Source organism: Zea mays, chromosome 1 (assembly GCF_902167145.1).
Source record: "Zea mays cultivar B73 chromosome 1, Zm-B73-REFERENCE-NAM-5.0, whole genome shotgun sequence".
NCBI lineage: Eukaryota > Viridiplantae > Streptophyta > Magnoliopsida > Poales > Poaceae > Zea > Zea mays.
Window position 1 is genome coordinate 229184544 of NC_050096.1, and position 14142 is coordinate 229198685.

General features: G+C 43.9%; 1 protein-coding gene across 2 annotated transcripts; it reads right to left on the reverse strand.

Annotated features, from left to right (window-relative positions):
* Nucleotides 1-6636: 6636 nt before the first annotated feature.
* On the reverse strand, nt 6637-13682 carry LOC100280392 (Electron transfer flavoprotein-ubiquinone oxidoreductase mitochondrial). Of its 2 annotated transcripts, none has more exons than XM_008675124.3 (18): nt 13228-13682; nt 13055-13131; nt 11963-12069; nt 11790-11871; nt 11610-11718; nt 11338-11384; nt 11178-11252; nt 10623-10739; nt 10095-10163; nt 9736-9828; nt 9210-9312; nt 8737-8861; nt 8528-8577; nt 8370-8436; nt 8167-8246; nt 7732-7860; nt 7551-7617; nt 6637-7158 (listed from the first exon to the last, which is right to left on the reverse strand). In XM_008675124.3, the coding sequence occupies exons 1-18, from the start codon at nt 13499-13501 to the stop codon at nt 7075-7077; spliced, it is 1755 nt and encodes a 584-aa protein (XP_008673346.1). In that variant the 5' UTR covers nt 13502-13682; the 3' UTR covers nt 6637-7074. The 2 variants fall into 2 exon arrangements, with proteins under 2 accessions (XP_008673346.1, NP_001146788.1); NM_001153316.1 differs by having other exon boundaries at nt 6795-7158; nt 11338-11405; nt 13228-13406.
* Between the last annotated feature and the right edge of the window lie 460 nt (nt 13683-14142).

The window sequence follows — 14142 nt, forward strand, 5'->3', positions numbered from 1 at the left end:
ATATCAATGTTATTAGAAAATAGATCATATTATTTAGGAAATTAAAAGTCAGAAATGATGTATAAAATAAGGATAGGACTCCAACATATGTGGTCTTATATTTAAGACCTGAGAGTCCGAGTTCTATAATTATTTGATGATTTTTTGTGAAATATGACCATGTTGGATGAGATTTTGTGTTAAAGTCCTATATTTCAAAATACAGCTATATTTAGAACTCTTGTTCTCGAGATGCTCTTATGTCCCGTTTGGATCCTTTGAATTGAATTTTATCCTATCCACCATCTCATCTCTTATTTCAAACTTTCCTCTACAAATAGTACACCCTACATTAATATGTACGATATGTTGGAGACAACATAACAGTGCAGTCACAAGATCAACATTGCGCAGTCATCGGAAACTGAAAGCTTCATGCACTCGGATTGGATTAGGGGAGCAACGCACACCATAGAATGAGGCAAAGCGGTTCGTGAATTGTGAGGTTGTGGCCAACAGATCGTGCATATAGACAGTAGACAACACTGTTTATAGTGTTCATAGAGTGGAGTTTGAAATAGGAGGTGAGATAGAATGTAAGTGCGAACACAAGATTGACTTGTCCCTTATGGTTCGGGTTGATGATGAGTGATTGTCAACAGGTAGTGTCTCGGGTCAAGTCAAGGACTGACCGAGGCGTGAGATTATGTATGTGCAACCATGTCGGTCAACTTGTAGTCTGCGAGTGTGGAACACAGGGACGATGGTCGATGACTGAGGTTAAGGTCATGTAGGCTCGTGCTGGGTCTTTGCTGACGGACCAGAGCATTAGGGTGACCATCTGTGGTGGTTGACACCTGGGGCACGCACTCGCGCGAGGACGTGGTGGAGCAGACTGTGTTGCCGGCATGGTCGAGGACTGACGGGACACGTGTCCAGGACGTGGGGACGCGCACGTCATGCGATACTCATGGCGGTTTGGTGGTTGAGCATGAATACCACCCTACGCTACGAATGGCGGGTTTTTCTAAGTTTGGGCCTCAAACCTCGGTGGCGATGGTTCCAAAGGGAACCGGTGGCGACACATGGCGTCACAGCGAAGGGTGCATCAACGTGAAGCAACTTCGTGTGGAGCGTGTGGGCGTCGGATCGAAAACCTATGAGTTGGTCTATTTTGCCCCTGATGGAGTGGATAGACTCTATGTAAATAGGGGTAGTTTAGGCAATATAAATAACCCTCTATAGATAGAGGGGGCTGGTTAGCTCAACATCTTTGCTTAGTTTCATTTGGCTCTTGTTTTAGAACTCCTAGTTTCCCTCTCTAGGTTTTCACCAGTATCCGCAACGATTTTGTTCTCTTGACTATGTCTTGTAATCTACAATGATTAATCCGAGGAAGGGTCGTTGGTTCCGCCCATAGGTTTTGGTTGGCTTCGATCTCAGTTTGTTCACTTGCCAATTTTTGAAGTCTCGTGTTCTTCAGTTCTTCCCTTCTCTTCTCTTGAGGATTTATGGAGAACCTTCGAGTTCTTGTGTTCCGGGTGCTATTGGGATTCGTTGGTAGGTGAGATATACTCCTAGGATCACTTCTTATGCCCTGTTGGTGCAGTTTGAGGTTGTGATCTTAGCTAATCTTGTTTTGAGTTCATTCTAGAAAACCACAATTATGCTCGTATTTTCATATCTATGGTTGATTCACAAGTTCTATTGAGTTCAAAAATTGTGGAGACCTTGGAAATATATTTGTCTAGATGTGCGCAAAATTTCATTTCCATCGGAGTACATTTGATTCAGTTTCGCATCCGAGAACATAATTTTGTGTTGCTGAAATCATCACTTGTTCGCGACACGGTTTTCGACTGATTCTGACTTTTCAATGTCCGATTTGCGATCCGTTTGTTTTTATTGTCTCATGTGTGTATTAGGAATGTTTTGAAATCATGAGATCACTGGTTTGCTGACTTGTATTTGGTTTGAGCGCTTCCTTCATCTCGATTGAAGTGGAGTGCTCAAATTCAGTTTTTAGCAGTAAAATTTGATTGGCTCCCATTCACCCCCTCTGGTCACCTCACTGGTCCTTCAATTGGTATTAGAGCCGATTAAGTATTTCCCTTCCCTAACCGGTTCGAAATCCACGAAGGCGACATGGAACGTGGTGTTGGCAAGCCACTGTTCTTCGACGGGACCAACTACACATACTAGAAGATTCGCATGTCCACATTTCTCCAAAGTAATGGGTATCGAGTTTGGGAGATTTGCCTTGATGTTGCGTTCAATGCTTCAAGTGAACGAATCACTCCAATTCAAGTGGAGTTTTATGATTTAAACAACAAAGCTCGCAACACTTTGTTCTCGTGCCTCTCGCTGGGTGAGTTTGAGCGAGTTGGACATTTGGCTACGGCTCACGAGATCTGGTCCACCCTCGAGAAATTCCATGAGGGCAATGATCATGTGAAGGGCGGACTCTTTGTGATGTACCGACGAGAGTATGATAATTTTGTGCAGTTGCCTAGAGAGACCATAAACACTATGTTTTCTCGGTTTCAGTTGATTATCAACAAGATGTGTGGTAACAAGGCACAACTTCCTTATGATGATCATGAGAGAGCGCTAAAATTGTTACATGCTCTAGATCCAAGGGTTTGGGAGGTGAAGGTCTCTGTGATGATCGAGTCGCCCAACTACGAGACTCTCACCGTGGATGAGCTTTTCAGCAAGCTCAAGTCCACAAAGATTGATCACCAGCCCCAGGCCAAGATTGAGAACCCTAGTGCACCCACAATGGCCCTGGTCTCTAGATGGGGTGCTTCCTCTAACCCCTCACTTGCTATGTTTGATTTGTATTCTTTGTTGACCATTACATGGGATCAAGTGGAGAGCCTTGAGGATGAGGAGTTGGTGCTTGTGGTTAGTCAATTCACGCGGTTCCACACAGGGCCGGTCCTGAGGTTTCATGGACCCGGAGCGAAATAAAAAATTGGGGCCTTTAAGGCTATATATATATTCAATTTTTTTCTAAGTACATAACAAAAAGTCTCTAATATATCAAAACAACTTTAAATCTTTGTATATATTACCTTAAAAATTTCTTCTAACATTTCTTGATGCGAATTCATTGATAATAGTGTTGCTATCAACCTCGTTTAATAATTTTTTTCTCAATACATAAAGTAGCCAATCCGTTGAGTCGATCTTGAGACATCGTTGACCTTAAATAGTTTTTCAACAATTTTAACTTTGAAAAGCTTCTCTCAGCCGATGCCACAGTCACAGACACAGTAAATAATATCTGATAAGCGATTGAAATATTTGGATACGAATCCATTTGCCGAACATACTCAAAAATCTCCATAGAATACATTGGTGTTTCAGGCAAACTTAACTTCATAACCGGAGGCCCTTTTAAAATGTCAAGGCACTGAGATTAAAATTACAGATGCAGATCAGACCTAACACATAAGACTATATATATGTACACTATTTGGGGGCCCTTTTAAAATCGGAGGCCCGGTGCGGCCGCTCCACTTGCCCCCCTCCAGGACCGGCCCTGGTTCCACAACAACTGCTAGAACCGGCAACGTGTTAGGTCGAAGGATGGATGCTTCAACTCCGGCGACCCTGACCACTTTGTCGCCAGTTTCCCCAAGAAGGGCAAGCAGGAGGCTGGCCTGTGTGACCACCACTCTGGTCGGCGCAAGGGCAAGTAGGAGTACTCCTCCAGCAAGTACATGTCCAAGGGAGGATTTGACAAGGAGGCGCTCAAGAAAAAGTACGTCCAGAAGGCCACCTCGACCTCGACTCCAACAAGGAGCGTCTTCCTCGAGGAGCGTGCCTTCTTTGCCTCCCTCGGCAACCTCGACCTCGACTCCAACAATGAGCGTATTCCTCGAGCGACGAGGAGACTGATAGGCGAGTCGAGGACAAGCTGAATGGAGTCTGCTTCCTCGCCGACACCACAGGCGGCCTTTGCACCATGGCCCTTGGTGATGATGCGGTGGGCGGCGACAGCCAGGACATCGGCAACAACTCTACTTCTAAGGTATCACATTCCACCAATGATCTCGCTGTTGAGATAGAAGAGCTGAAAGCTGCTTTAATGAACCAGGATAAGTTGGTTAGGATTGCTGCTCATGAGAGTAAAGATTTTAAATTCAAGTATGAGAGCACGCTTAGGGAGCTTGAGTCTGCTAGATCTTCTAGTTGTGGTGTCTGACGAGACTGAATGTAATGAGTGCGCTCTACACATGTCAAACATCACAACTTTGCAGACCAAGTACGCCACCTTGCTAGATGAGTGCGACGAGTTGAGATCTAGATCTAGCTTGTTAGGTGTGTGTACCGCTTGTCCTGGCTTGCAGATTGAGCTAGCAGAGAGAGAAACGCTAGGATAACCTTGCTTGAGAAAGCTAGTGCGGTGAGTGCCCCTGCACCTACGTAGTGTGCACTTTGTGAGGGTTTAGGGTTTAGTGCATGTCTTTCGTTGTGCCTACTATCCCAACACCTCTGACACCGCTCCCAACAAGCTCTCCCCTCGCTCCACCCATTGTCTTTTTCTTGGTTACTCCTCTGACCACAAGGGGTACCGCTGCCTTGATCTCCTCACCCACTGCATCCTCATCTCTCGTCATGTCGTTTTTGATGAAGATGACTTTCCCCCATGTCGTTTTTAATGAAGATGACTTTCCCCTTGTTGGATCTGCCCCACCTACTGATCTCGACTCCCTCCTTGACCCCGATCCTGTTCTTCCTCCACCCCAGTCAGCCCTACCCGCGCCCCACACGGCCTAGATGCCTCCGCTTGCGCCTCTATCGGTGCCATGCACAACCCATATGCCTCTGTCCGCGCCATGCGTAGCCCCTCTGCCTTCGCCTACACCCGGAGCGGCCTCGTCGCCTGTCCCTCATATGGCTCGCTTCGCCGACCCTGCCCTCATCTACCACCATCGCGGGTGGACCGCTCCGTCGGTCCCCGCTGCCCTGCTGGCTCGTTCCTGCACCGAGCCGCCGGTGTACCACTAGGTCGCCATCCATTCTGACCCCGACCAAATTCACCCGATGGTGACTCACTGTGCGACTGACGTTCTCCACCATGTCGACCAGCTAGTACTGACGAACGACGCTCCTCCAAATGCTTTCCCAGTTCCCTCCTCCATTCGTGCCACCCTCGTTGATCCCCACTAGTGTCGCGCCATGGAGGAGTATGCAGCCCTGCTGGCCAACCACACTTGGGACCTAGTGTCGGCATCCACCAGGCACCAACATGGTTACCGGCAAGTGGATTTTCTGCCACAAGCTGACCTTGAATGGTTTGCTCAACAGCTACAAGGCCTGTTGGGTCTTACCGGGCTTCACCCAGCGCCCCATACGGACTATGACGAGACCTTCAGTCCCATCATCAAGTTCACCACTATTCAGGTTGTCCTCTCCCTTGCCCTCTCCTGGGATTGGACGGTCCATCAGCTCGATGTCAAGAATGTCTTCCTGCATTGTAATCTTTAATAGATCGTCTACGACAGCCTACCCACCAGCTTTATCGACTCCACTCGTCCGGATCTAATCTATTGGTTGAACCGCTCCTGTACGACCTCAAGAAGGCGTCAAGGGCCTGGTACGGTCGCTTCGCCTCCTACTTGGCCTCCCTCAGCTTTGTCAAAGTCAAGCCGGACACGTCTTTGTTCATCTACCAGTGCGGCGACGACACCGTCTACCTGCTGCTCTACGTCGACTACATCGTGCTCATGACGTCCAGTGCTGATCTTCTCTAGCACACGATCGTCGCTCTTCAGCGCGAGTTCGCGATAAAGGACATGGGGCCTCTCCAACACTTGGCATCACCGCTGAGCGAAGGCCTCAGGGTCTCCTCCTACACCAGCGTGTGCGATCCCTGCTCTACACCTGTCGAGACTCAAGCGAAGCTCTCTAAAGACGACGAGTTCCCGATCGTCGACTCGACGTTCTACCGGAGCCTCACCGGCGCACTTCAGTATCTGACCTTCTCCAGTCCCGACATTGCCTACGTCGTCCAGCAGGTGTACCTTCACATGCACACCCCGTGGGAGCCCCATCTCACCACTCTCAAGCGGATCCTTCGCTACCTCCATAGCTCCATCGAATACGATCTTCTCCTTTGTTCGCTACCTCCACGACTCCATCGAATACGGTCTTCTCCTTCAAACCTCTCTAATGTCGGAGCTCGTGATCTACACGGCTACACCGACGCTGACTAAGCTGGCTGGCACAACACGTGCCAGTCCACTACCGGTTATGCAGTGTTCTTAGATGCCAACATCGTCTCATAGATAGCCAAGCGACAACTAGTCATCTCTCGCTCTAGCGCTGAGGCTGAGTACCGTGTTGTGGCCAACGGCATGGACGATGCCTCCTGACTCCACCAGCTTCTCTAGGAGCTCCACAACCCCCTCCAACGCGCCACTCTCGTCTACTACGACAACGTTAGCACGTTCTATCTCTCCACCAATCTCGTGCGGCATCAGCGCACGTGGAGATCAACCTTCATTTCATCCACGAGCGTGTCGCCACCAGTGACGTTCACGTTCTCAATGTCCCGACCATGTTGCAGTTCACAGACATCTTCACCAAAGGGCTATCGTCGATTGTTTTTGTTGTCTGTACAGGTTAAAGTTGAAGATTACGGCGTGTTAGCAACCTCGCTAGGGTTTTGGATTAGTCCTCATGTATTTACCTATATACCCATATATAAGGGGCTTGGCCTATCTACTCTGTCTATTTTAATACATTCCCAGCTCTGGGCCATTCTCCATCTCACCTTACGATCTTTCGTTTGGGACAGATCTCTCTTACAGCGCCTGTTATTGGTCGACAAATTGCATCTTCCCAATAGTTTTACAGTCACCACATCCATGTGATGCACGCTTCTTTCCCTGACTGATCCTGATCGGTACATAGCTCTAGGAACATCCTGACATCCTGTCTACTGCTTTAAGGAAGTTGCTCATTGCTAGATGTCTGGTGTAACTTCCAACCCAATTAGCCAGGGATTTGGTCCAGTTTGACACCAGTGGTGAATGAGCCGTTATTATTTTTGAAGGCAACATATTTTCATCATTGAGCATTCTACATTACTGTGTAACCAGGACCACCTCCACCTTCTGGAACTGTCCACTCGATGTTCTGCTTTGGATCTTTGATGTCGCAAGCCTGAAGATACAGTGAACAAGTAAATTAGCTTGGATGGCCCAGCAGAGGCTAAAAGAGGGAGTTTCTCCAGAAAGGAAGAGCAAGTCCTAAGAAGCTCAAAGTCGTCACCATCAAGGCCACACGAAACAATTGTGATTAATCAACCAAGAAACAGCATCCTGGTTATTGAATATCTTAGCATCGATAGTGTCCATTCGTGCATAGCATAATTATCAATATCGAAAGGCTAGATCTATTCTGTTTCTGTCTATGGTAAAGTGAATGGAGACTAGTATTCTTTTCGGCCATTGCAGACCTTGGAGCACAATGCATACACAGAAGCTAAAGATACAAATTTTCATGCACATACCGACTAGGTGACTAAAAAATCCCACCCACAACAAAAAGTTTACCTTGCAATGAAGACAATTCTGTGCATTTATATGAAGCTTTGGGTCACCTTTCTCATCAGAGATATATCTACATGAAAACAGACACAGTAGTGATCAGAAAACTCTTGGCCACTAAAGCTTTGAGTCATTGATGCATGAAGGGAGCAACGGGAATTCAACAAGGAGTGGCTAGTTTACGTACTCGTAAACCCGGGCTGGGCAATAGCGTGATTCTGGCGCTGCATACAGTGCAACATTTACTCGTTCGGGTACTGTAGGATCCCTCAAGCGGAGATGAGGCGGCTGATCATGCTCATGGTTTGTATTGCTCCTGTCCCAAAGGAATGATGGATGGAGAGAAATACATATTGAAAAGATGTTCTGGTAAATCGATTCTAGACTACCATATACAGGCTGAAGTAATTGTTAGATCAGAAAAATAAATGTTTGGTTATGATTATTTAGGTAAATCTCAGTCACAAATTTAGGTAACCAACTCTATAACAATAATGTCATGTTAGACACAGCTAAAGCATTTAGCATACTTGTTATCCCATGAAGTGCAAAGCAGTAGTCAACAAGCACAAATATGGAGAGCATAAAAAGTAAAAAAAAAAACTCTTGCTGCAGGCATTACCTGTATAAAGATGTTGGGACATCAAATGTTATATGTCCATCTGGTTTAGGATATTGAATAGGCGCATGCAGATTGGCCGTCTGTCCACAATGAAGTCTTTTGTCACTCTCAGTGGCAACAAAATGAGACTGACACGCATTCGAATGTTTTGTTTCAAACAAAAGCAGTTATCACTATGAGCAACAGCAGCACTGCAGACTCACGTCTGTTGCTTCATGATCGGGTCTCCCATGCTTCAATGTATAAGGTGACTTCCCTTTGAATATGTAGCTAAAAGTTAAAAGTATAGACATGACTCAGTGAATGGAATAGAAATATATCAATGACTAATCTCAGGTAATTTTCTTAACAGGGACCTCACCGTTCCAGTGCAGACAAAACCATACCCGGAATTAATCCGTATTCAAATGCCTGGAAGAAAAAAGTAATAAATACACATTCAACTTAGTATGTTCAGAAAAAGATAAGCGGATTTGCCTTCTTTCCCCTGTCAGCTTACAGAACTAGATATTTAACCAGATACCAAAGCTAAGTTTGTTTGAAAAAATCAACCATAAAATAACCACATACTGGTCTATAATTCCTAGCTTTATGAAGTTCTTCCCATATCCATGACTTCTTGAGGTTCTCCCAGTACAGTTCCATCGAAGATCCTTCAACGAGGGACTTGAAAGTTGCTTCCGCCGCAAGCATACCTTTTTTACACATTCATCCCTTTAGTACAAGGCTTATCAATAAGCTACTCCAGTCAACTATATATGATGTTAGGACACGATAATTAGCGCAGTGTTCTAAACTTCTAATATCATTTACTGTTGACTAAGATGAAGTCCAAAACTAGTATTTCGCCAAAAATATTTAACACGATTTCAAAATATAATTAGAAAAGAATGAGCACTGAAAAAGGATGTCAAGCAAAAGACAGCGGTGATGGGCAGAGATATAACATCAACCATGAAGCCAAGTTAAGCAAATGGTACAATTAAGTTATCCAGAAGCTTTAGTGAAATTACAAACAAAGTAACATTTGAGTAGAAAGATACCTGATTTCATAGCTGTATGGGTTCCTTTTATTTTGGGAACATTTAGAAATCCTGCAGAGCATCCAATAATTGCACCTCCAGGGAAAATTGGATATGGTATTGACTGAAATTTTACATGAGCCCATCATTATCATATTTTTTTCTCGAACACAAAAAACGATTTGAGTATCATTTCATAGATAAAAGAGAAGAGAAGAGAAGAGAAGAAGACATGGTGAAAAGGAGTCCTCCCACCTGAAGACACACCTAAAACACGAAACTCTAAGGAAAACTAGGAAAAGGCAACCAGCTACCGCAAAACTAAAAGCACACAACAAAAACACAACTTCAAGTGTTGACTTCGCAGACTAGCTTATACTTCAGCTTTCAAAAGTCATATAATGTAGTTAACCATGTTATGAGGTGAAACATTAGTGATATCCAATTATCCATGCACAAGGATTGAATTGAAAGAAAACATGGGTGACAGATAGAGCTTACGTGTGTCTATTTACTACTAAATCGCCAAGTTGAAAAGTCATCTTACCTGGAAACCACCTTCATTGAGAGTACGTGCACCATACTGAATAGCTGTTCCACCTTCCAAAAGTTTTCTAACAGCAGGGTGCTGCTTAAATTTCTGAAATATGATTGCACAATATTTAGAGAAAACTAGGTTCATTCTATTTATTAATTCATAGGAAATCAGTCAGTCTTCTAATATACCCATCCTTAATCTTATGAACAAGATCTCTGAGCGTTCTAAATTGTAACATAAAACTAAACTAGGTAGGGGTACATCAGGAAGGCCCCTCTATTGAAATCTCTATAACATTCTATTACCCTTAAAGAAAGACAAGTGGAGTACTTGACATCAAAATGCATCAACAAAGAAAAACTGCATACCTGGAATTCATCATAGGGACTCAGAAACGGATTTCGATAATTCAACGCAACAACCAGACCAATTGCCAACTGAAAATGAGAGCAAATAATACATTAAGTGCAACCACTTACTGCTTAGCCATCAGTAATCTAAATGTATGAATAAACATTGCAGGAAGTTAGATTATGAAAAGAAACTCATATCTACCCTGCAACTAAATGCCCTGTGATAAGTGATTAATTGGTGTTTGAGAATTCTTTTGGGCACAAACTGCAGAGTTTTTTCTTTGGCCGCACTGGGCTAAGTAACCAATATCGCTAAGCTAGAGCAGAGGAAAATAAAGTTAATGTTGTTTCGTTTGTGTATAATGCAACCTACAATCTACAATCTGATATTTAATTGTTCAAAAAAAAACAATCTGATATTTAGTGTGCTTTCTCCTTTATCAGAAAAACAAAACCCAAGGATAGATACTACATATTCATTTATGTGGCAGAGCTCATACAAAATACTTGAATACCCATTTGCATCTCTAACAGAACAGTTACCTGTCTATCATCAAGGTGGTACAGGAATGATCCTCCATATGTTTTAGTATCCAAAGGCCATCCAACAGTATGAATAACAGAACCTGGATTGTGCTTTCCTTCTTCAATCTCCCAAACCTAGAACAGAATGCACTTAGTATATGAGTGGCATTAATAACTCATCTTGAAGTAGTTATGAGAAAAGGTTTAAGGTGCAGAAGTTTATAAAGAGAAAGCTAACAAGCCACCGTTCAATAAACTGAAATACAAAGGGAATAGTTCAGAATTAAAAAATATATATATAAAGGGCATGGTGAGATTCCTCAGAAAAATTGGCAAGCAAAAACAAACAAAAAATTGTAAAACAACAGAAATGTAGATAATCAAAACAATATTAACACAACAGACCTACAGCATATATGGCTTATTGTCCATTTGTCCGTATAATGATGTAGATGAATTGACATAATTCAGGAACACAATCTTGTGTTTTTATTGGGGATATAAGGTTGCTTCCATCAAAAATGAGAATAAGCCACTTGGAAACCAGAAGTGGTACAACGGATATCAAAATACCTCCTTAATTCCAAGAGCATATGTCTGATGTTGCCCTTGCCCTCTCTCTCTGAGCTTGTGATTTCTTATTATTTTCTGAAATATGATTATCCTTAGCATCAAACTGTAATAATAATAATAAACTGTAACAAAAAATGAAACTAGCACTCCACATGCTGACCTCTGATAACGAACCGCGGCAACCCTCAGCAAGCAGTGTTATTCGCCCTGTATTTTCAAAGTCGCTGGCTATAAGAATAGAATAGAACCACGAATGGAACACACAGAAAGGAAAAGCAAGTTATCAATTCATAAAAATATAAAATAAGTGTGGGTATTGGACTATTGGTTGTATGCTCAAATTCCAACAAGGAAAAACATCACTGACAAATTGTGTGCATTCGATATTTTAGCACACATATCTCTGGTATATAAGGAGCAAAGTTTACTTGCCTCTTAGTTCTACACCAGGTTGAAAAGTTTCCCTTTTGGTACCATCCTTAGCAATACCAACATCATTGGTTGCGACTCCTGTAACTATTTGATTTTCATCATAAAGTATCTGTTAGAGAAGAATTCAGAGAGATATTAGTCCTTCCACATAAGGGTTTCTAAAATGAATACTGATGATACCTCACTAGCAGCAAAACCTGGATACACTTCAACACCCAACTCTTCAGCTTTTGTGGCCATCCAACGCACCAATTGGCTCAAGCTGGACACAATTAATTTTTCAGCAAAGCCTGACCCTCTAGAACATGAGGAATGTCGACTTCCAGAAGATGAACACAGCAAAATGTTGGCACCTGATCACGTAGTTTCCTTTGTTGTCAAATGGAGATGGTAGTGTCCAAGCTTGGTTCTTCGTTAACAGCCAGAACTTGTCAGATGAAACAGGAACTCTGATTGGAGACTGTCAAACACAACATAACCACATTACAAAAAATAGCTCATTACATGGTTTCCGATCTGCATTCCTGACAAGAAAATGATTAAAGTAACACGCATACAGCAAGACAAATGTATTCAACAAAATGTACTCCATTGTGCGATCCAAATTCTCATAAGGTTTGGATTTCTAATAAAAATCGAAAGTACAGTCATAGAGACTAGTAACTGGAATTGTTGTATACCTGAATTGAAACTAAATAAAAATAGTCACGGTCAGTTGAATGAATCTAAGTCAAATGTGAAGTGAATGAACCACAAGCTCACAGAGGCACATGTAATGCTTGGTTTGTATATGCAGGAGAAATTATTCTAAGGGGGTGTTTGAATGTACTAGAGCCAATAATTAGTTGGCTAAAAATTGCTAGTGAAATTAGCTAGCTAACTATTAACTAATTTACTAAAAATAGCTAATAATTGAACTATTAGCTAGGATGTTTGGGTGTCTCCAGCTTATTTTAGTCACTAAGTATTAGGGGCCCCTTTGGTAGGGCTTATTTTTCAGCTTCGGCTCTGGCTCATGCAAAAGTTGTGTCAAACACCTCTTTTTCAAATGGCTTCACCAGTGAAGTGCTTTTCCAAAATGAACTAGAGGGCATGAGCCAAAAAAAGTGGCTCACCCGGCTTCAGCTCACGTCATTTTTGCACAATAGCCCTCCCACCAGTCCAAATTATTATTTTTTGGTCCTGCCCTCAATCCCTAGCCACGTACAGAAGAGATATACATATACAAGGGTCTTTCTGAAAAACAACCTATAAGCCGTTTTGCCAAATGATTTTTTAGAATAGCTTTGGCTCATTTAAAGAAGTGGTTTCACATCGTGAGCCAGAGCCAAAGCTGTTTTTGGAGAAGCCAGAGCCCTGCCAAAGGGCCCTAGCTCTAATGCATTCAAACACCCCTAGGTAAATAAACTCGTCACAGTTCAGAATCAGAAGACAGAAATGCGTACATCCTCTTGCCTCCACTTGGGAATGAGCTCGTCCAAGGCTCGGGGCTCAAACACATTCCCCGACAGCACATGAGCACCTGCAGCGCAACCAGAAATTTGGCCAAATCAGATGACGGAGAGCACATAGCTGCTCCTGAAGAAATGAAGGGAAGCGTGTTATGCGAGGCGCGCACCGACTTCGGAGCCCTTCTCCAGGACGCATACGGAGAGGTCGGTGTCAGCAGCGCGGCAGAGCTGCTTCAGCCGGATCGCCGCGGCGAGCCCCGCGGGCCCTGCGCCCACGATCACCACGTCGTAGCTCAGCGCCTCCCGCCCGCTGCAGAGCCACCTAGTGGCGCCCCAGCCAGGAGCCAGGGGTCCGCGGGGAGGAGGGGGTGATGCCCTCGCCGCCGACGACGACAGCGCTCGCCTTGTCGCAGCCGCGGCTATCCGGATGGCTCGTTGCATTGCTCTCTCCTGCTCGGGAGCCCAAGGTATTCTGGGATTTTTGGAGAAGGAGGGGTCTGGCCATCCGAAGAAGGCCGGGAAGACACGGGAGTATGGGGCAGGGCCGCAGGGGAATGGCAGTTTGTTGAGTTTTTTTTTTCGAAGATTAGATGAGATCGCTGAGGTGGACCGACCATCGGCGTGGCCGCGTGGGGTGTGTTTGGTCCTCACTGAAGCGTAGTCGTTATTGTTACCCTTTGCTACTAGTGTAGTCTAAAGGCTTCTTGATTAGAAATAGAATCAGAAACACAGGAGACACAAATATATAAGAGAAACTGTTATTCTGAGTCATGTATTTAGCTCACTGGTTACAATAAATAGTGGTGTCCTCCTCTATATATATATAGTATAAAGTTAGGATTTCGGCTAGCTAGGTCACATAGGCCTTTGGGACCCAAACTGGTTTCTTAACACTCCCTCTTGGCCCTTGTTGGGACTTATTCTCAAATGCTATAAATTAAGAACAAGGCAACACAAAGAATAGATTAAAGGTTAACGTTTTTCGTCCTTCGAAGCATTATTTCCCTTAGGATATAACGATCTTCGGACGAAGGTTATGAAGGACATACCTTCATAAATATGACATGTATAAATAGAGGATG